The 22024-nt window shown below is 54.9% G+C and overlaps 2 protein-coding genes across 2 annotated transcripts; both read left to right on the top strand.

Annotated features, from left to right (window-relative positions):
• Nucleotides 1-1167: 1167 nt before the first annotated feature.
• BESB_073410 (uncharacterized protein) lies at nucleotides 1168-1557 on the top strand (the record flags this gene model as incomplete). Its single annotated transcript, XM_029365714.1, has 1 exon — nucleotides 1168-1557. One exon carries the CDS (start codon nucleotides 1168-1170, stop codon nucleotides 1555-1557), a length of 390 nt encoding a protein of 129 aa, XP_029218198.1.
• A 3545-nt stretch (nucleotides 1558-5102) lies between these two features.
• Nucleotides 5103-21197, top strand: BESB_073400 (putative DNA topoisomerase 2; the record flags this gene model as incomplete). The annotated part of the gene is made up of 30 exons (XM_029365713.1): nucleotides 5103-5216; nucleotides 5558-5720; nucleotides 6429-6581; nucleotides 7040-7232; nucleotides 7823-7948; nucleotides 8140-8543; nucleotides 8950-9109; nucleotides 9394-9583; nucleotides 9844-10053; nucleotides 10514-10669; nucleotides 11082-11195; nucleotides 11622-11723; nucleotides 12267-12348; nucleotides 12690-12883; nucleotides 13456-13663; nucleotides 14180-14292; nucleotides 14563-14720; nucleotides 15062-15230; nucleotides 15699-15819; nucleotides 16163-16332; nucleotides 16750-16896; nucleotides 17471-17566; nucleotides 17900-18004; nucleotides 18151-18273; nucleotides 18561-18704; nucleotides 19128-19482; nucleotides 19684-19785; nucleotides 19871-20123; nucleotides 20343-20710; nucleotides 21052-21197. The coding sequence occupies 30 exons, from the start codon at nucleotides 5103-5105 to the stop codon at nucleotides 21195-21197; spliced, it is 5139 nt and encodes a 1712-aa protein (XP_029218197.1).
• Nucleotides 21198-22024: the final 827 nt, after the last annotated feature.

Genomic DNA, 22024 nt, shown 5'->3' with positions numbered 1-22024 from the left:
CTGACGCAGACGGCAAGAGTGTGAACGCGGCGCTCAGGTGTCGCAATGCAGTGGGGTTGAAGCGGCCGGCGCTGCCGGTCAAGCTTGATGCATTTGGCGCCAAACTCCTCGAGAGCCGAACGTGGGGGGTACTCCTAACTGGAAAAACGTGTGTGCAAGAATTTGGACACAACCGTTGTCGGTAGCCATTCACGAGTTCTGGGAACCGGTGTGGCGGCGGGGCCAAAGCTGGTGCGAAGCGCGGTTGCCCTCTTGCACAGTCGAGGTGATGCATGCGTTAGTTGACGTGGGAGCCGCGGGACTAGCCTATTCTTCGTTGGGTGGTACAGTAGCAGGCTACCCGCAAATGATGCAGCACACTGTCAACCTCCGTAAGAAATGAAGGGGGGTGCACAGGGTGAGTGAATGTTTCCTGTGTCTAGCGTCAAGTAGGCGAAGTGAGTCGCCAACTCGCCAGCGCAGTTGGCGTAGACAATACATTTCGTTGAGCTTGCGCCGACGGACGCATCGTAGCTGACAGGTGCTTTAGTGCCGACTTGGAACCGACGTAGCTCTCAAATGTGCGAACCCCACATGACACAAGAGACATCCGAGCTGGATGGAAGGCGGAGTGCACACGTGTCTGCCACTCGCAGGTAGGGTTGAGTCCACTCGCGGTATTTCGGGTGACCGCCGGGGACCGGCATCTTCGCCTTGTAAATGGTCGCCGAAGGCCCATCCCTCCAGTTCTGTGTGTTAGGCTTCTGGGAGGCAAACGCTTGAGCGCAGGTCCACTGACCCTCTGGCGCGGAGTGCCTAGTCCGGGGCGCTTCGATGGCTGAGACGCGCAGCGCTTGCGCGGTGGACACTCCCTCCATCATGGCTGCGGAGCCCACACGCCTTGGAGACGCGAGCGACTGGAAGTTGCCCGCATAATTTGTGAACAGTGTTGCCTTCTGTCCAGAACAGTGGCGGACGCGAAACACGAGTAGGCACTAGACAGAATCTATGTTTCTGCGCTTTGTCTTTGCATCCCTGCGTGAGGAGATTGGATCTTTGTCTGCCCTTCACACAGTGTTCGTGTCTCTCAAGGCTCAACTGCACACAATGAGGAGCGCCTTGTCGATCTTCGTTGTAGTACTTTCACTCGCGCGCTGGGTCCCAGTCCACGCGGCAGCGCCAGGCCGAATGCTGACGGCGGAGGCCAGGCCTCGCAATGTCGGCCAACTCATTACGCTGCTCCAAGGCGGGACCGAGGAGCTAACGAAGCAGTCCCTGCTCGTCAGCCGATTGAGCGCCCGCATCGAGGCAACTTCTGAACTTGTAGCAGAAATGGTTCAGACCGTCGGGGAGCTGCACCACTTCAAAACCGTCGCCGAGCAACTCACGGACCTCAGCGACAGGTTTCAGCAGTCCGCCATCCTTATTGCGGCCATCTCGGAAGATCAAAGAAACAGGATCAGCGTCCTAGAGGAGTCTCCCAAGTCCGAGGAGGAGCGCGTTTTGGCAGCTAGGACGATTGGCCAGGCTGAGCAGGCGCTCGAAGCCGCCACCCTGGCGCTTGCACTTTCCCCTTGAGATACGCACTCCGCAGTCGGCTGTTCCCGTGTGGGGGAGTGCCGACTCATCTCGTACGTGGACTGTACGTCGGTGTGTCCTACTGGTATCCCATAGTGATTTTACGGTTTTTCGGGCAGTTGCGCCCCAGATCCGCAGATCAGTGCGCAGTGCGTTTACGTGTGTGCAGTGTTCGTGGCGGGCATGTGAGTGAGCCACAGGCCTTGCTACTGCAGCGAATGTAAAAAGTACAACAGGTGTCGGTGTATGCCGTGATGTTAGAGCCCGGCGGGATAACTGTGGAGTCCACCGCTCGTCCGACGAAGTGTCTACTCAGGATATACCATAGACTCCCTTTCTATAAAAACGTCCGAGACGTACACGGCTTTAGACGGCTCGCTGGCAAACCTGTCTGGCACCATTGATAACTGTTGCCACACCACAGACTCGATTCGTAGACCAAAATGAGACACTGTGGCGGCACGAGAGGAAGTACATAAGACATGAAGGGTCGTTACAGTAGCACTTACCGGTTGTATGCCAACTGCACACCGCTACACAGAGGCTGTCTGCAGATTTCTTCTGGATCACAGAGCGTCATGCTGCTCGCTGCATGCACACGTGAGTTCGATTTGCCTGTGTGTGCTGCAGCAGCTAGTTATCCGTACAAAGACAAGCAGTCTATTTCACGTAGTCCCAAATCTTGAAAGGTGGGATCATGGTTGCCTTGCCGGCCGCACTGATCAGGCACAGGCAACTTGCATGTTCTGAATTGCTTTCGTTTAAGTATATATTTGTGTTCGTTTAATTTTTTTCTACAATTGACAATAACGCGTACTAACATAAAAATATAGAATGACATGTAAAAGCCTTTGGTAGAAATACTTTGGGCACTACTCCATGCCGAGCTAGAGGTGGTGGAATAAAAAGAGAATTCTACTGAGGCGCCAGTAACGGATAGGCTATTTTTAGAGCGGGGGCGATTACAGGCACCAGACGCAGAGAAATCAATAGCGGCTTCCGTAAATGCACGATCTTGCACGTAAAGGTAGGGACTACGAACGAGCGCGAGATACTTCCGCGGCTGTCTGTGCATCCGTTCTTAATAGTGCTACCGCTACCTACGCGAAGCAGGACCTGCACGTGTGCCCCGTTTTTCACGAGCAGATGAAGCGGAGGCGGGCCGAAGGTTCAATTCCGAGAGAGCACCCATCTGTGCAGCCTGCATCACCCGATAGCGCCGCAGTGGCTGCAGGGAAGAGAGGGGGGGGGGCGAATGGGTTAGAGGGAAGAGCACAGAACTAAAGCGCTTATGCATACAGCGGAGAGACACTCCGGTTAGTACAAGAAAGAATAGGGCGGGCTCTGCAGCAGGTTGACCGCTGTGCGAGTCATGTGCGGACATCGGAACAGTGGAGCTAACCTCCGTGTGCAGAAGATAATCCTCCGCCAGCGCCTGCTGTAGCTGCAGCACGCAGGCAAGGCAGCATGCACAGCCATCTGAGACGTTGAGTTCTGCCGCAACTGACGGCCCGCTATCGCAGCGCGGTCATCCTGTTCAGGCTACGCCTTTGATACTGGCAGCCGTTTTTGCCGGTGCGGGTTGGACGGGGTGTGGAAGCGCCGAGTGCCCGTTTTTTGAGTTTTCGGGTTGGTGCAGTGCCGCTCGGAATGCTGAGGCTGTTGTAGGACGTTCTCGAGTTGCCTTCCTTGGGTACACCTATGTAACCTCGCCTTTCTCTGCCGAGCGTCCTGACCGCCGCTATGTGACGCGCCGCAGTGCTGGCTTAGCTGATACAGGAAATAGCCAGATGGCCTGCCGCCAACGAAAACGCTAGGGAGGACACCTAGGCGTTTCCCCACACACAGAAGCGCCACACATGAAGCTGGAGACGTAAAATGGTATATATGAAAATTCCCCGTGAGCCAAAGGGACTACGTCGGCGCGAAACCCATGTTCATCTCCGCGTTGCCACGATCATGGCAGGCGCACACGCGCGCTGACACTTTGCGAGCGAAATCTGCGGTCTGGCTACATTCTGAGGCAGCAATTCCGGCTGCCTCTATTTACCAGTGCAGCTGTGCAGCCTCTGTGTGCGTCGTCTTTGAGTCCGTTCTGTGCTTTCTGCTCGGCGATATCCCAGAAGAGTTGGCGGGGCTGTGTGGATGTCTCGCCAGGTCTGGAAGAGGAAAAAATGGAATCCAGCGGGAGTGAAGACAAATTTCCCAAGTTCTGTCACATCGTGGCGATGCAGCCCGGCTACCGGGGGGGCGGCAGCGGGAGAATGGGAAGAAAATTGCTTCGAGTGTCGCCGCTGCGGCTCTGGCGGCTGAGCAGCCATCGAGACACCCTGTCTTCATGCTTCTGCTGCCTTCCCGCCTTCGTCCACCCCCCCTCCTTCCTAGTGTGCATGCGACATCGGGGGCATTGGCATTTTATCGTCAGCCCGAACGCGACCGAACCGAAGAAAGGCGTCCCCGCCACGATTTTTTTTTCTTCCCGCCATTCCCTTCCCCTCAGGCAGAGCTTCCTCCGCTTGTTGGAGCAAGAAATACTGTCGTGTGCGAGGCAATTTCACGTCGACGGAAAGCCGTACTCCTCCGTAGTGCGCAGCTGCTTGACTCGGCGAGACTCGCAAGAGCCAGCCGAAGCGCGTACGCGTTTTCAGGGGCGTTTGCATTGCATGTCTGCTCCGGTTTCCTCCATCGAGTATCGTTCAGTCATGCTGAAGGAAACTAAGCGGCTCTTGAGCCACCTCGCAGCGGACGTGGACAAAACTCAAGGTCTGCGCAGCGGCTCGCTGCGGTCGGAAACCGCTTCACGTCTCTGTATCCGTTCCGACCACCGCGTCGGCGTCTGACGTCTTCCTCTTTTCAGAGTCCTCAGGTTGTCGTTCTGTCTTTTGGAGTCGGAGGTACTTTCCTTTCGATAGGCAGTGTGCGTACTCCGCGACGTCTCGAGTCGGTCTCACGTGGCGGCGGACAGACCCAAACCGTGGAACCGCCCCGGCTCTCTTCGTCCGCACTTCCGTCGCGTCTCCTAACGCGTTTTCCCAAGAATCCTTTTTGTTTGTTAGCGAGCAGCTGTTCCTGCGCACTCGAGCGCTGAGGCCTCAGCGCCGCCGGTGAAAGCGATTCACCCGCGGCGGAGCGCTGGGGACGCGTGCCTCTTCCGCTTCAACTGCGCTTTTTTCTTTCTTCAGTCCACGCTCGCCACTCCCTCTTAGTCGCCTCGTTCGCTTCTGTCTATAATCGTTCCTGAGTGCTCGGTGCGGCGCGCCAGCCTCGAAGGCGCACGCGGGCAACCAGGCCGCGTCTTGTCTGCGCAGTGGCGCGTGGCGGACCGCCGAACTCGATCTCATCGGTCTGCAGAGTTCTTTCTTTGCTTCAGAGTGGATATCGCTAGCCCGCTGGCGAATGCTTCTTGTCAAGAGTAGCCTCTGTTTCTGTGTCCCTTTCTGGAGAGTTCGGTTTCTCTCGCGAGACGCGGAGGAGCCGCTTGAGCTGCGTTGCTCTGAGACCGCCGCTCCTTTTCTTCTCGTTTCCGGTATCCACCTCGCGTCACCATGTCCTCTTCGGAAGATGAGGATTTCCAGTCCTCGCCTTCGCGCTCGCCGTCCCCGAAGCGCGCGAATGGGAAGAAGGCGGGGGGAGGCGCCAAAAACAAAACTATCGAGCAGGTACGCAGAGCAGCGCCGAGCCCCGCCGCGTCTCTCAATTCGGCTCGCTGCATCGCTGCTCTACGTGTTTTTTCGGCCTCGGCGCACTTCTCCGCTGTTTCCTCTCCTCGCAGTGCGTCTGTCGTCGGCATGCGCACTCCTCGTTCCATGCACCTCGCACGCTCTGCGACTCGTCGCAGAAAACTTGTTTCTCTCTTTGCGCGCCGACGGGCAGAAACTTCTCTTCGACTGGCACCTTTCGCGTGCGGGGCCGCGTCTTGGGTGCCTTGGAAAGCGTTCCGCGGCAGAATCCTCGGGATGGAGGAGTCGTTTTTTCTGTCGCCTTTTTCGCGTGTTTGCAGAGGTACCAAAAGAAGTCGCAGCTCGAGCATATTCTGCTGCGGCCTGACACCTACATCGGCAGCACAGAAGTCCACACGCAGGCGCTCTGGGTGATGGAGGAAGGCCAGGAGCGCATGACGTACAAAACCATCAACTACGTCCCAGGCTTGTATAAAATCGTCGGTATGTCAACGTCCTCTCCTCCCCTGCCTGCGAGTCGTGCGGGGCCTCGTCTCCTGCAGGAAACGCTTCTTCGACCGCTCTCTGCGAAAGCCTCAAAAACCTGCATGCATATATATATATATATATATATATATATATATATATATATATATATATATATATATTTATGTGGATATAGCGCTGTTGTGTCCCCTCTGCGCCATCGCAGTGGGGCCTGTAGGTTCCTGCGCATCGCAAGACCTGCGTGCTTCTCGACTGATGCACAGCGTCCCTGTACCAACAGATGCGTGCTAGCATTCGCTTCCGCTTTCTGGTTTGCGCATGTCCAGCATGTTTGAAAGGACAAATGCATGTGGGTATGTGAGTATATTTGTGTGTAACTGTACGTCTCTATGCACGTGTGTATGCAAATATATATATATATATATATGTAGGTGTATATGTATGCATGCATGTTTGTACGTATCTATATATGAAGGCGCGTCCTTGGCGTCGGATTCCTGCGCTCGCTGCTTGTCTGCGTTCGGCGTCTTGTCCCTGCGGCGGCGGCGGCCGCGGGACAGGACCGCGGCGCTGAACACACCTCTCTATTGAGTATGCTGACTTCAGTGCAAGAAACTTCAGTTCTGCTCAAGCTGAGAGTCTTTCGTTGTGGTCGCATCTGACGTTTTGCCGCCCTTTTCGCGCGGTGGCTGTTTTCCGCTGCAGATGAAATTCTGGTTAACGCCGCGGACGTGAAGGCGCGCGAGTCCGAAGAGCATCAGGGCAAGACGCTCAAGCCCGGCGCGCGGCGCATGTCGGCGATCAAAATCGACATCAATAAAGCCACAGGACGCATTTCCATTTGGAACGATGGCGAAGGTGAGGCCCCGCAGGCGACAGCGGTCGGCGAACGCCCCAACTGCGCGGAGCCGCTGCAGCGAAAACTCCACTCAGGCGCGAGCCACGTCGTGCGCCAATAACAGCGCGGCGCTCCTGACCCGCCGACGCGGCAACACGTTCCCATGCACACCGATATATATGTATATAGTTTTTTGTAAATACACATGGAGGCACGAATGTATGTATGCATATGCATATATGTAAATACACGGATGTGTGTGTATGCATGTTAGAATGTATATATGTATGTATGTGTATGTAGGCACTTCGTAGATATATGTATGCATGTATATATATACATGCAAGTATCATTTTTGAAAATATATCGAAGGACGAGTGTATGTATGTATGTATGTATGCCCTCTGTAAATATATGTATGTATGTGTGCAAATGTATGTATGTGCTGGTTGTGGATGCGGCGCGCGGTTTCGTTCAGGGATTCCGGTAGCGATTCACCAGGAGCACCAAGTTTACGTCCCTGAGATGATTTTTGGGCAGCTGCTCACGAGTGACAACTACGACGACAGCGAGTGCAGAGTGACGGGCGGGCGCAACGGCTACGGTGCCAAGCTGACTAACATCTTCAGCCGCGAGTTCTCAGTCGAGTGCGGAGACGGAGAGAGGAAAAAGTGAGCGCCGTGGACGCAGACTCTTCCGCCTTGTGACTCCGCGTCCAAGCGAAGCTGTCGAATCGAGTCAAGCATTCGCATGCATTTCTGAGCGTGTGTATCTGTGTCTGTCAAGCACGCTCCGACAGCGTGTTACCCAGGTGGGGATCTCTGTCTGTCTCACTCGCGCCATGGATGTATCGACATGGGTATGCCTCGTATCTGTGTCAGCAGAGTTGTGGTATCGTTGTATGTTTTCGTTTCGCTGTGAAGCGAAGATCTCTTCCAAGCCGAGGAGAAACCTCGTGACGCACCTTCCGCGGGGTGTCTCTGCAGGAGTTCGTGTGTATCAGCAGTGCTTGATCTGAATATATTTGTATGCATATATATATATATATATATATATATACACGCGCCTCGTCATCAGGGGCATCTGAAGTGTCGCTACTTCAGCCATTCTCTACGCATGCACAACAGACATGTGTCCGTAAAGTCATACCTACAGATCCACCTATTAGCATCTACATTCATATGTTTACTTATTTTGATGTATGTATATGTAGGTGTATGTGCGAAGGAGTCGCCCCTACGCGCGTGCGTGTTTTTTTCAGGAAGTTCAAGATGACTTGGACGCGGAATATGGGGCAGAAGAGCGAGCCAGAGATTTCCGCCTTCAGCGGCACAGACTTTGTCAAGATTTCCTTCGTCCCCGACTTCACCAAGTTCGGCATGACTGGGTGCGTCCTCCTTTTTTTCGTTCCTCAGTTTTCGCTTGTTTCGCGAGGCGTTCTCATCCGCGTCTGCATTCCTTTCGCTCCGCCCCAGCTCCATGCCTTACGCGGCTGTTGTCTATGTGTGTGTATATGTGCGCATGTGTGGACGTTTGAACACAAACTGCGAGTGTTTTTCTGCATTCTTTTCCTTTCAGACTGGACGACGACGTGCTGTGTCTGCTGCGGAAGCGCGCGTACGATCTAGCGGGAACATCGGGCGTCAAGGTCTTCCTGAACGGCACGCGAATTGGCATCAACTCGTTTACCGAATACGTCGATTTGTATCTCGGCACCGGCGGGAAGAAGGGGAGTCGCGCCGAGGAGGCGAACAAGAGCGACGAGGAAGACTACGACGTGGACTCGGACGACGACGACGGAGAGTGGGGCGGAGAAAAGAAGAAAAAACGCGGCAAGGCTACGAAGAAACGCACCAAGAAGGGCGGAGACGACGCAGGTGCAGGCGAGGACAACGAAGGGAACGGCGAAAACGGCGTCGAGAAAAAAGTCATCAAAATCCACGACAAACAGTGGCGCTGGGAGGTCGTCATCTCCTCAACAGGTGCGGTCCCGCATACGCATGCGCGCGCCTCTCTTCACCTGCCGGAGGGAGTGCGAAGAGACCGTGGAAGGCTGCAGCCTTCCTCTGCGGGCGCAGGGCTCGAGAGGCAAGAGCGTCCGCCCGGCTCCACAGCCTGTCCGTCGATATCATTTCAACAAACGCATCTCGAAAAACGCATCGCGGAGTTCAAAAGCAAAAAGAGGCTGCTTACAGCTTAGGACCTGCGGTCGGGGAAGGGATGCGGATTCGCTTCGAAGAGGCACTGATAGTTGGAGGCGGGCACCGCGGCCGCGTCGTCGCCCAGAGCGAGACACGACTCCGTTCCTCCGCCGCGTCTCGCCTCTCCTTTCCTTTTGCTCCACTTCAGGGGGGTCTCTGCTGCCTATTTCTTTATTATCTTTTTTAGACGGCGGCCAGTTCCAACAGGTTTCGTTCGTCAACAGCATCTGCACGACGAAGGGCGGCACCCACGTGTCTCACGTCCTCGAGCCGCTCCTCGCGGCGATTGTGAAGAAGGCGAACGCGAAAAACCGTGGAGGGATGGAAATCAAATCTGCTCACGTCAAGTGCGGCATTGCGTCATAGCTTCGTCCTCCATTGGTCAAGCCGCTGCAGTCTCACACCGAAAACAACACGCATACGCATGTGCATAAGTATATCTGTTTTTGTACATGCATCACGTGCGCGTACGTATGCAGGCGTGGATGGCCCTTGGATGCATGCGCATAGTCTATCGCTTGGGGGCTCCTGATGGCGCCCGTCCAGAGGGAGGACGGGTTTTCTGCGTGCCTGGAGGCCTCTGGTGGGTTTTGCTCCACGCTGTGTAGGCGTTGCGGGCGCGCGCGTTCAGGCAGCACCTGTGGATCTTCGTCTCGTGCTTGATCGTCAATCCCGCGTTCGATTCCCAGACGAAGGAGACGCTCACAACCAAGCCCGCGAGGTTTGGCAGCAAATGCGCCCTCGCGGACAAGACGATCAGCGGCGTCGTCAAATCCGCAATCGTAGAGAACGTAGTCATGTGGGCACAGACGAAGCAACAAGTGAGTCACCTGCGCGCCTCGGCGGGGAGAAGGCCTTTGAAGCCTTCTGTCTCTGCTCTGCGTCCGCCTCGATTTTCCGGCGATTTCTTTCTCTTCTTGTGTGCATGCTCTCTGCGGTTCGCTGCCTGCGAGCGCGCCTCACACGAATCTCAGATCCTCCATCTTGGGTCCTCGCTCTTTCCTGGCGGCGCTTCGGCCCCAGGCCTCGCTCTCTTTCTGGCGGCGCACGCGCTCCTGTCTACGTTGCGTGGGCGCCTCAGGTGGAGCTGCGCAAGCAGATGAAGGTGGGGAAGACGAAGGGTCGCGAGCGCCTCGCGGGCATTCCGAAGCTCGAAGACGCGAACGATGCAGGCGGGAGGCACTCGCAGGAGTGCACTCTGATTCTCACCGAGGGAGACAGTGCCAAAACGTCCTGCCTGGCGGGGCTGTCAGTCGTCGGCCGAGACCGATTCGGAGTCTTTCCTCTCAGAGTAAGGGGACCCTGGACTTTCTGCGCCGTCAATTTGAATTTTCTTCCTCCGCGCATGCGCTGGCCCTGAAGGCCACCACGCAGACGAGGGGAAGAAATCTGGTTGGCATCCCCGCCATCGTGCCTACCCCCGAAGCCCGCATACACTTCGAGGCATCGACATCGACCCTGATGTCAAGTCAAATAACCCCCTCTCTATCCCTCGCGCTGCTGTATGCATTTCTATATAGGAAGATAGACAGCTAGAGTTGTATACGTGTAAAGCTGCGGGGGTGTGTGTGGATAACAAGGCTTCGCCTGTCTGGTGCTGTCTCTGTTTTTGGGGGGGCGGCCGCGTGTGCGTCTCACCCCGATGAGTATGAAACCACCCGCTTGGAAATGCATCGCCTGTGAGATGCAGAATTCTCCTCTGGGCTCGCATTCTGCTGCTAATAGGCGCTGCCTCTCTTTTTCTTGTACAGGGAAAGCTCTTAAACGTTCGCGACGCCTCGTTCAAGCAACTCGCGGAGAACAAAGAAATTCAGAATATTTTGAAGATCGTCGGGCTCCAAGTGAACGACCGCACGGAAGACGCGCGCGGCCTCCGCTACGGCTCGCTGATGATCATGACTGATCAGGTGACTAGAGGCGACTGAAACGCGAAACGCGAAAAAAAAAACGCAACGACACACCGACAGCCAATATCGAAGAGACACTGAAGAACGGGAAGGATGCGAGGCGGATGAAGTCAGAGAGCGAGAATAATCGACAAGCAGTGATGATGAGCCGTACGTGCAACTGCCTGTCTCGGAGGTAGAAGAAGAAACATCTCAGCTGCATGGTGACGGCGATGAGCGGGAGTGGAGGCCGAACGAGAGATGCGGTTTGTCTTTTTTTTGTTTACATGCAAACAGATGAAACAAAGAAAGGCTGAAAGGAATAACTGCATGTATCTATTTATGTGTCTGTCTGTATATATGTCTACGAATGGTTATGCGTGCACATGGCGGCAGGGAGAAATGGAGCATTGTTGTTTTTTTGCTTTTTCAGGACCACGACGGCTCCCATATTAAGGGGCTGCTGATCAACATGATGCATCACTACTGGCCGCAGCTGCTCAAGTGTCGCGGCTTTCTCAAGGAATTCGTGACACCCATCGTGAAGGTATAGAGAAAAAAATCAGACTCGAAAATGTAAAAAACGTGTCCTTTTTCCCCTTCTTGCTTCGGCAGCGCGCTGCCTTCATCTCACCTTTTCCTGTTGGGGTTTCCTAGGCGCCGTCCGCTCTGGCCGCAGCCTCTTTCGAGTTTTCAACGTTTTCGCTCGTCGGGTTGTGTTCCATCAGCGAGTTTGAGTTCTGGGTCTTCCACAGCGTTCTTTCTCCCAGCTGCATGCGGCTTTCGTGAGTTCTTTGATCGCTAGTTTTTCCCTTGTTCTTTCGCCGCCCTTCAGTGCCTTCGGCCTTCGCCTGTGTATGCCGCTCCCTTTCTTGGGTTCGCATTTTTTCTCTGTTGCAGTGGCTTTCAGCTGCCTGTCCCTGTGCTGTTTCGCCTTTTGTTTCAAAAACGCTTCGCGCTCCTTGCTCTGCAGGTTTCGAAAAACAACGTGGAAAAAGCTTTCTATACGATTCCCGAGTACGAGCAGTGGAAGCGATCCTGCAACACGACCGGCTGGAAGATTAAGTACTACAAAGTGAGTCTCGCGTGCTTTCCCTGCAGAGAAAGAGACTCCATTTCATTTGCATGCAGACACCAGTTTTTGCTGTAAAAGAGCAACGATGCCATCAATATCACATGAGCAGCCGCACCACAGTTTTGCACCGGACGAAGAGGGACATTTGCGACCAAGTCTCGTTTGACAAAGGCGCCTCGACTCCGATTAAAAGGAAACGGGGCATTTGGTGAAGGTCGATATCGAAGCTCGTGTCGAGTGCCGCTTTCAATACTTATTTTCCTCTTTGGCTCTAGCTGGCCGCTGTAGACGTCCACGCGGGGGTCACGAGCTGGCGAGTGCAAGCGTCGGTATATATGTATATATATACGGACATGTATGTCTGTGTGCTTCTCGAGTCATCGCCTGCTTTTTATGCCTCTGCCTGAATCCTTGTCCCTATCCGCGTCATCCCACACTCTGGTTAAACTCTGCCTTCGGCGGGCGCCTAGTCGGCTCTGGTGCTTAGCGCGCAGCCGGTGGCACATGTGTCGCTCTGCAGATGAGATTTTCGATTTTTCTCAGGGTCTGGGTACTTCCACGGATCGCGAGTTCAAGGAGTATTTCAACGACTTGGCGAAGCATCAGATCGACTTCGTCTGGTCAGGTGAGTTTTCTTTTCCAGTCTCCTACCCCTTGCCTCCGCAGCCTCCACATTTCGCCTCCGACACTTCTGTCTCTCCCCCTTCACTCCCGTTTTCTCTCGGAGTGTGTCTTCCTGCTGTCGTCATTTGCGTGCGCGCCGGCAGGCATGTTGCGGGGGTGCTGTCGGGGTCTCACGGCGGTCGCGAGTGTCTCTGTTTTTTTCGATTTTTGACCCGCGCGAAACCGTGCCCGAGGCGGACGGCCGTCAGCCCCGAGGCGCAGGCCCGCGGCCTTCTCTGCTTTCGTTCTTTAGCTGCGTCGCCGATTTCTGCGCGCGCGTCGTTGCTGCGAACGCGGTCTCAGGGCAACACGACGGCGAGTTGATCGACATGGCGTTCAACAAGCGCCGCGCGGAGGACCGCAAGCGCTGGCTGCAAAGCTACCGCGAGGGCACGTATGTCGACCACAACGCCTCGAGTCTGTCCTACGCGGACTTTGTGAATAAGGAACTCATTCTTTTCTCGCGCTACGACACCGAGCGATCGATTCCACAGCTGGTAGGACCGCGAACGACGGGTCGGGTGACGCCAGTCTCCAGTGCCCACCGCAGACATGCACATGCCCGCGCGTAGAGGACGTCTGGTAGTTCCACGTTTTGTCCATATTTTTCCAAATTTTTTGCATAAAATCCAAGAGCACACGTTGCCTTCGCGCGTCCGCCAGTTCGCGGGACGCAGTGCCACGGGACCGCTGCAAAAGGAGCGCCTCTTCTCCGCACTCTGCTATTCATACATATAAATATACATGTTAAGACATACATATATATATACATATATATATGCATATACATGAGTGTGCGGATATTGTGTGTGCGTCAATTTGGGGTTGTGGCGATGCACAGGAGCGCGTCTCGTGCTCTCTGGTTTTTTCGCACAGAGCGGGTTTTTTCCGGAGGCAATGGCGTCTCTCTCTCTGCGCAGACCGGCAGCGGGTTTCCTCGCTTTCCAGTCCCCTTTGGGTTGCAGACGCTGTGTGTGTGCTTGCTTTTTTTTTCTCGGCGGTAGCCTCGTTGGCGGCGCCGAGGGCCTCTTTGACGCCCACGACCCGCTGTGGCCTGCGTGTGGTGCAGGTTGATGGCTGGAAGCCAGGGCAGCGGAAAGTTTTGTTCGCGTGCATCAAGAAGAACATGAAACACGAACTGAAAGTTGCGCAGCTCGCCGGATACGTGTCTGAAGTCAGCGCGTATCACCACGGCGAAGCTAGCTTGCAGCAGACGATCGTCACGATGGCGCAGCGCTTCGTCGGCAGCAACAACCTGAACTTCCTTGAACCCGTTGGTCAGTCTAGAAACGCGCGAAAATCCACCGCCTCGCCCATCCTTGCATCCCACATGTATATAAGTAGCTATACGTGGATATATGTATATATATGCTACGGATGTGTATATATATATATATATATACGTAAACAGATGTGTGCACACTTGCGTACGTACACGTACCTATCTATCTCTCTGAAATTTTATATATATGTGGGGTGGAAGCGTTACTGGGAACTCGGTGCTTCGGCGGCAGGCGCGTTTGCGGCGAGTGGAGTTCCCGTGAACGGTGAGGCCTCTCCTCGTTGCGCGGGGGTTGTAGACAGCGCCGTGGGCGATGCATCGCGAGGCATTCAGCTGCAGCCTCGGGCTGCGTTGTTTCGGCGCTGAACTGCGTCGCTGTCGTGTCGCTCAATAGATGGGTCTGCATGCATCGCTGGAGCGCGGGCTTCTGGGCGCGGCCTCGAAGAGGCGGAAGCGCAAGTTTCCTTCCGCAGCGCCTCCACGTTTTTGCATCTGCATGCGGTCTCCTCAGGCCAGTTCGGCTCGCGCAAAGAAGGCGGGAAGGACGCTTCAGCGGCACGTTACATCTTCACGAAGCTTGCCTTCTACACGCGCCTTGTCTTCCACGAGGCCGACGACCCCATTGTAAGTCTGCGATCTACCTTTTTTTCGAAAAAGGTGGAAAACGCGCGCTGCGCGGGTTCCACTCGCTCTTCTCCTCAGAGTCAGGGCGGCGGAGGCGGGTGCACCGCCTTCTTTCGCGGCTCCACAGCCCGCCTCTTCTCTTTGCTCGTCTAACGCTCCTGGAAGGAGGATATCCAGCGGGCGCGCCTCCACGGCCTTGCAGCGAGTGGCTTCCTCGCTCGGCTCGCTGCGCTCACGCGGTTTCGCTTCTTCTGTTTTCCATTTTTTTAGCTAGAGTACGAGTACGAAGAGGGGCAGCGAATCGAGCCGAAAATGTACGTGCCAGTCATTCCCACAGTCTTGGTCAACGGCAGCGAAGGCATCGGAACGGGTTGGTCGTCCTTCGTGCCCAACTACAATCCTCGAGACATCATCGCAAACTTGAAGAGGTAAAAGCGTACACAAAGAAAAAAGCCTGCCGAGAAGAACGCAACCTCTCTCGTACACATGTCTATACAAATATATATATATATATATATATATGAGCTTGTTCCCCGTCCAGTCCTTTCGGCTCGGCTTGCGTGCATATTCATATTCATACTTATATATATATATATATGACGTCGCTTGAGCGAGCTTGTGGAGGGCGTGTTCGCTCTTGTTGTCAAGCTTTCTTCCTTCGCTTCCTGTTGCCTTTGGGCATCGGCGACGGCGCGCCCCGCCGCCTCTCGCGTTTCCTTTTCGGCATTCAAAGGAGGGCGTGTGGCGTGCTGTGTCGCGCGGCGTTCAGGTACATCGACGGCGAAGAGATGCAGCGCATGTCGCCGTGGTATAGAGGCTTCAAAGGCCGCATCGAGGCGAACGCTGCAGGAACGGGGTTCGAAACCAGCGGCCTCATTGAAAAATGCGCCGACGACGCGTATCAGATCACTGAACTCCCCATCAAGCGCTGGACGCAGGTACTTTCGCGCGCTGATATTCTCAATGCCTGCTGCATAATCGACATATATATCTGCATATATGTGGATAAATATACTACTTACATTTATATACATATATATGTAGGTGGGACGAGAATACTGGCTTTTTCAATGCCTGCTGTATAGTCGACATATCTATTTACAAAAATATGAATATATACACATTTACATTTATAGAGAGGTGGACAACGACACTCGGAGGAGGGTGGCGAGCGCGGTGCGCCTCAGAGTGCAGAGCAGGCTATCGAGAGGTCAAGCAACTCTGTGCAACTGGGGGCCGCGATCCGTGCCCTGAAAACGTATGACGCATGTATGTCTACGCATGCATGCATAAATATATATTTATATATCTGTGAGTATATCTTGGCTGTGCGTAGTTTTGGATGGCGGTTTCGCCTGGAATACCCTCGACCCGCCTCGTTCGCGCACGTGTCCTGTGTTTTTCAGGATTACAAGGAATGGCTGGAGGAGCAACTGCCGACGGCTGAGAAGAGAGACACGCTGATTGCGGACTACCGCGACTGCAGCTCGCACGAGGAAATACACTTCACCGTCAAAGTTTCGGAGGGTAGGCGACCTCTTCGAAGCGCCTCGCACCCCTTTTTGTTTTTTTGTCAGATATTTACTTCTATATTTTTGACTGGCAGCTTGCGCCGGGGTGGCCTTTCCTGTGTGTTTTACGCCGCGTTTTTTCTGGCGAGAAAAAGTCGTTCGGGCTCTTTTTTTCTGAGCGGTCGCCAGAGGTCAGTTGCATGCATTGACGGGGCGAGCGAGCGTTGGTCCTTTGCAGCGGGGGAGGCGCAGAGGGAGAAGGAAGAGGCGCATGGCGCCTCTGCGCACTTCTCTCTTTTCTCGCCCTCTCGCTCTCGAGGATTTAGGGTTTGACTCCTTTTTCTTTGCTTGCTGCTCAGATCGCCTGGACCGGCCCGTGCGAGAGGGCCTCGAAAAGTACTTCAAGCTGAAGACTTCGCTGAGCACAACCAACCTGACGCTCTTCGATCCCCTCGGCCGCGTGCAGCGATACGCGAACGAGCTCGAAATCATCAAGGAGTTCGCCCCCGTGCGGCTCGAGTTCTACAATGTAAGCGGCGATGCCGCTGAGCTGTGCTGTTCTACTGAAGGGATAAATTATGTTCAGCTGCATCGCCAAAGGAACCTGAAGCTCAATTCTGTATCAACTGCGTAGTGCCTGAACCCGCGCCCCGCCTCTCAAAAGAAGGCGCCTAGACCCCGGGGCTGCAGGCTGCCGCGATCTCCAGTATTTTTTCTCTGCCGGTGCGTGCCAGATCTTCACGCTTCCCACACACAGTTACGCATACATATATGTATATATATGTGTAAGTAGGTGCGTTTCTGTGTGTGTTCGCGCATGCACTGCTGCCTACTCGTGTGTCTGATACGCAAGAATAGGGAAGCACAAGTTTGTTGGCTGAGTGTCATGTCAGCCAACATACGTTCGAGGAGTCTCTCACGTTTCCTGTTTTCTTTCTTTTCGCAGCGTCGCAAAGCGTATTGTCTGGCGATGCTGGAGAAGGCGCGGCGCATCCTGAGCAATCGTCTGCGCTTCATCCTCGCCGTCATCAGCGGCGAGTTGGTTGTCAGCAACAAGAGGAAGAACGTGCTTGTTGAGGAGCTCTTCTCCAAGGTAAGAGTGGCATGAACTCGCTCACAAAAAAAGACGCCTGCAGCGGCAAGGATGTGACACGATTTCCACGTCCGGTCATCTCAGCATTTCAGAAACTATAATGTCTCTGTTTAGTCAATTTGAGTGAGCAATAAGATCACCGAATCTAAAACGGTGTGCACGCCAGGCAGTCTTCGACCCTAAATCCATGAGCAGTCGATGTCGCCGTGATTATAGTCACGGAACAAATATCTGTTTACGCGCGGATGCACGAGACAGACGCGCGCTCTGTTTCATGTAGTCCCTGTGCGCGGCGGAGTCTTGAAGAGAGCAACGCGAGAAGCCGTTTTCTTTCTTTCGCGCGCCCTCTCAAGTCTGACATCCTGCAGAATGCAACGCCTCACTCACATCTGCATTATATCTATCGGTGAAAAACGCGTTCTCGAAAAGTACAGAGCGAGATCCCGTGGCGGTATCGACGCGCACGTACAGACTCGCGTTTGACAGCTGTGCTTCGCCTGGTGGCCTGCAGCCGGCCCGTGCTCTGTCGCTGTGCCGCGGCAAGTGCTTCCTAGAGTTTTTCCTTTTTTTTCAGGGCTACGATCCAATGAAGGAAATCGAGGACGCGGCGGAGGCCGAGATCCGCGCAGCGCTGAAGCGAGACGCCACTATCGACGACGAGGCTCTCGCGGTGTGTCTCTTTGCGGTTTTCCGCGTTCGTCTTTCAGCTGCTCGGCGTATCTCGGAATGTGGCTCTGGGCATTCGTTTGTGTTTCACGTCGTTGAAAAATGTATGCAGAAACGCGGATGCTACCGGCGGAGGTCTGATGCCTCTGTCTGTGATGAGCTCCGTTTCTGTCCATGGTGTTTTGTGCGCTTCGAGTCGCGTCTGTCTTTTTTTAGTCATCGGAGTCTCGTCGTTTGGCGGTCACCCTTTGCCGTAGCCCGTCGAGACGCACGCCAGCGCTCAATTTAAGACAGACGGCGTTAACTACGGTCGTTTATTTTTGCGGTTTTTCCTTAGGAGGGCGCCGACGAAGAGGGTGAGGAGGAAATAGTCGCGGGCTGCACTGCGAAGGACTACGACTACCTCCTCGGAATGGCGCTGTGGAGTCTCACCTTGGAGAAAGTGAGCGATCCGTCTCGAGTGCTTTTCTGGCTGCTTTTCGGCGTGTGAACCCGCCGCGCTCGTTTTGTCGCTCTCCTAGCATCAGCATCGTTGTCGGCCTGTCATTGTCATGCATTTTGTCGCGTCGCTCCTCGCGGCTTTTTCAGGTGGAGGACCTGCGTGGAGAGATGCGGGAGAAGGAAGTGGAGCTCGAGGATTTGAAGCGAACCTCGGTGCAGACGCTCTGGAAGCGCGACCTCGATGCGTTGCTTGTGGCGCTGGATAAGCAGGTACTGCATGCGGCGCACTTTGGTTTTTTTCGATGGGGTTCAGCTTCTCGACTTCGGGCTGTGCGGCGGGCGTCTGCTCTTCCTGTATCCTGGGTCACCTCTGATTTTTCTTCTTGTTTCGATCGTGTCAAAGATGTTCTTTGGCTGCTGACTGCTCAGGACCAGCTTCCCGGCCTGTGGCTCTTTTTTTTAGTTTTTTCCGAATGAGGACGCCGACCCTAGGGTCGTGTCGTGCCCGCTGGCAAGGCGAAGTCTTGGAGAGACGCCTTTTTTTATTTTCTGCTCAGGACGAAATCGACGAGATGTTGTTGCAAGAAGGCAGAAAGTTCCAGAAGAAGGCGCGCGGGGGCCAGGCGGCGCTGATGGCGAAGAAGAAAGGAAAGGCGGCGCCTCGAGGCGGCAAGGCAGCGCCGAGAAAGAAAAAGAGACACGTAAGCGGAAAAGATCCAACAGGGGCGCTGAGGGCAAAGAAGGCAGTGAGGGGACGGGGTGGAGGCGGGGGGAAGGGGGGGGTTAGGGTGGGTTGGAGAGGAGGGAGCAGAAACCAGACGAGAGACTGCCGTTCCGAAGCCCTCTCTTTGGGCTCTGCGGAGCTCCTTTTTTTTCACCTGAGATCCTGTGTCAAGTCGCTTGCCGCCATGTTCCGTGGAGGCGTCTGCGCTGCCAGTGCAAGTCGCGGCATTGGCTTCCACCGATTTTTTTCGTTTTCTCATTCTTCGAGTCTCGCCGGGCGTTCCGTTCCCGTTTCGCGTGGCTCTTGTGCTCCCTGCGCCGGTGTGGCTTCTTGCATTGCTGGTATTCAACATCTCGTTAGAGCTTAATTTTGGTGCATCTCGCGGCGCGCCCGTGTGCAGAGTGACTCGAGTGAAGAAAGCATCTCGTCTGAGTCCTCGAGCGAAGAGGAGAGCGCGGATGATAGCGGCGAAGAGAGCGACGAAGACACGTACACGCCGCCCAAGAAGGCGAAGGGCGGCAGCAAAGTGAGTCCTCCGAACCGGGGCGTGTCGAGCGCTGCAAGCAGGTCTCCCAGCGGCGTCAATACGCCCGCGTCAACGCGACACAACGAGCTGGACACGGCCTCCTCGGCGACAGCCGATCTCAACAAGAAAGACGAGAAAGCGGAAGGCCAAAAGACCGAGGCAGGCAGTCTCCGCGCGAGCGAGAGCGGCAACGTCCCTGCGACGTGGAAGGCAGAGACGATGAAAGAAGGTAATCGAAGGAAAGGTGCGCGGCGGGGAGTCCCGCTACAAGAGGAAAAAGGACGCGCAGCCGCCAGTCAAAGCGTGAACCTGCCCCGGCCAACAAATACTTGTATATATATGTATATGTATGTATATGTAGAGCTTTCTATCTTCTTATATAGATAGAGGTAGACGCGTGGCTGAAGCTCTTTCTCGTTCCGGCCTGCAGAGGTCCAGGACTACGCATGTCCTCTCAAAGCCGAGATTGAGGCGGGCGTTCCCGACGGCTCGGCGTTCGTATGCGGTTATGAGAATGCAGATATGGACGTATGTATGCATATGTATATCCAGTCGATACTGTGAGAGGGTTCACGCGGACACCCGTCTCTAGTTGATGCATGCTCTCTGCTGTTCAGACCCGCCCCGGTCTTCGTCAGTCTCTGCGCCGGTCCCGGCGCCTGTCATCGCGAAGCCTCTCTCGCTGCTGGAGCGGCTGAAGCTGGGTTCGTCAACGAGCTCTCTCTTGAGCGTCGGAGGGACGAAGAAGCAACTCACTCTGGAAGAGATCTTTGGGTCGAAGATCGCAAAGCCCGCGAGCGCGTCTGAGAAGCCGGACGCGCTGGCGACAAACTGCGAGAACGTCGCCGCCGGCGGAGCGACCTCTGCAAGGTGCGTCGATTCTGCGAGAGAGGGGGAGCCAGCGAGAGGGGGAGCCAGCGAGAGGTGGAGAGCGAGGGAGGCAGCGGGTGGAGTGGGGATTGCACTGGCTGCAACAGGCGTCGGCTTCTGCGTGCATGGGAAGCAGAGGCTTTGGGCAGTTCGGTGCCTCGCGCGCACCGCGTCACGCACGACGTTGTCTGCTTTCCGGATGTCTTTTCCTGCCTGCAGCAGCCGCAGCCAAGCAGGAAAGTCGCTCTTTCTGGCTTCCGAGGACGACGCGTCGCCTGCGAAATCTGCAGGGGGCTCCGCGTCCTCAGCGGCCGCGGCGGCCGCGGAGAGCGGACGTCAGAGCGCGTTGGCGAGTCAGGAGAGTGTGCGGGAGAAGAAGCGAAAGAAAGTCGCTTCAGACTCCGAAGAGGACAGCCGAAAAGGCGAGCGCACCCGCAAGAAGGCGCTTGTTCTCTCCTCTGACGACGACGCGAAAAGCGAAGTGGACTCGCCTGCGAAAAAGAAGTCGTCAACTCCGCGAAAGCCAGCTGCGAAGCAACGAGCCGCGTCCAAGAAGAAGAGAGCAAGCAGCGACGATGAAAAATCAGGTAAGCAATCCGCCCGAGGCTCAGAAATACCCTTTACGCACGCGCCTGGTCACAACGAACTTTTCTCGTTCTCATACCGTTCTTGCTCGAGCCTCCTCTGAGGCCGCATGTCGAGTAGATAAAACTTCACATAAAGTAAAAAAGTACATATACACGTATTTATATGTATATATATGTATCTGTGTATTGCGGGCCTCCGCTTGTTGACACACATTTCCACGTGTACGCATGTATATATATATATATATATATATATATATTTCGTCTTCAAGTTTGTAGTTTGTGCTTCTGCCTGTTCGCGTTCTGTCTCCACTCTTCGCTCGTGGCTATTTTGTCCGCAGAGAACAGCAGCGTAGCGTCGCCCCTCTCTTCCAGTAGGCCGCAGAGACGCGCAGCTGCGACGCCGAGGAAATATGCCATTTCGGACTCAAGCGAAGAAGACACCGAGTCAGACGCCTCAATCGACAGCGCCGAGGACGACGAATGAATTCACTGTGTGCGTTGCACAACTAAACGCATGCATACATTTATTTATTTGTACCCGGGAAGAAAAGAGTTCGCCAGGCGGCAACGAACTTATTTCTGTATGGCCTGCGCGTGGGGCATTTTGCGACAGCAAAGCGTCTGATTCTTACTCCGCAGCGATATGCACACGGCTGTTCAAACTGAGATTCTCTGTGCACGCGCGTGGTACGTTTGGTGAAGCGGGGCAGGGTCAGGATGGCGCGGGCTGTTTGGGGGGTGGGGATCGGGCGTTGTTCATAATGCAGTCTTTGACTCTGCGTGCGCGGCCCCGTGCGGAGCGCTCTGCGCTTGGAGAGTGAGGGAGAAAGTTTTGACAGTGAGAGGATGCAAGGGTTTGTCAAATGGCGCGGGTGTTTCCACGCGTGTCCGCGGTGTTCGTCTTTGGCGGTTCTTGTCGAGGAGGAAGTCAGGGTCGCTCTTCTGAACTCTGTCAGCTTCCTGTGCACATGCACTCTGACTCTGACGGAGCTTAGCTTGATCCTGTTGCTTTGCCACGCCTCTCAAAGCGAAGCGCGCTGTCTGCAGGGCAGCTGCTCCCCCCGCCGCTTCCGAACGTCGCCTCCGTAGCCGGCCGCGCTAATGACAGCTGTGGAAGGCAGCCCTGGACGAACGGCTCCGACAAGACGACAGCACTGACCGAGATATACTTGAATTTGCTCTAATGCTGAATTACTTTTGCTATATATATATATAGATATATATAGATATACATATATATATATGTATATTAGTCACCTAGGCTCGTGGCGTGTATGTGACGGGATGCATTTGTGAGCGTGCAGATAGTCC

Source organism: Besnoitia besnoiti, assembly GCF_002563875.1.
Source record: "Besnoitia besnoiti strain Bb-Ger1 chromosome Unknown contig00007, whole genome shotgun sequence".
NCBI lineage: Eukaryota > Apicomplexa > Conoidasida > Eucoccidiorida > Sarcocystidae > Besnoitia > Besnoitia besnoiti.
This window is presented reverse-complemented; position numbering and strand designations above follow the sequence as displayed.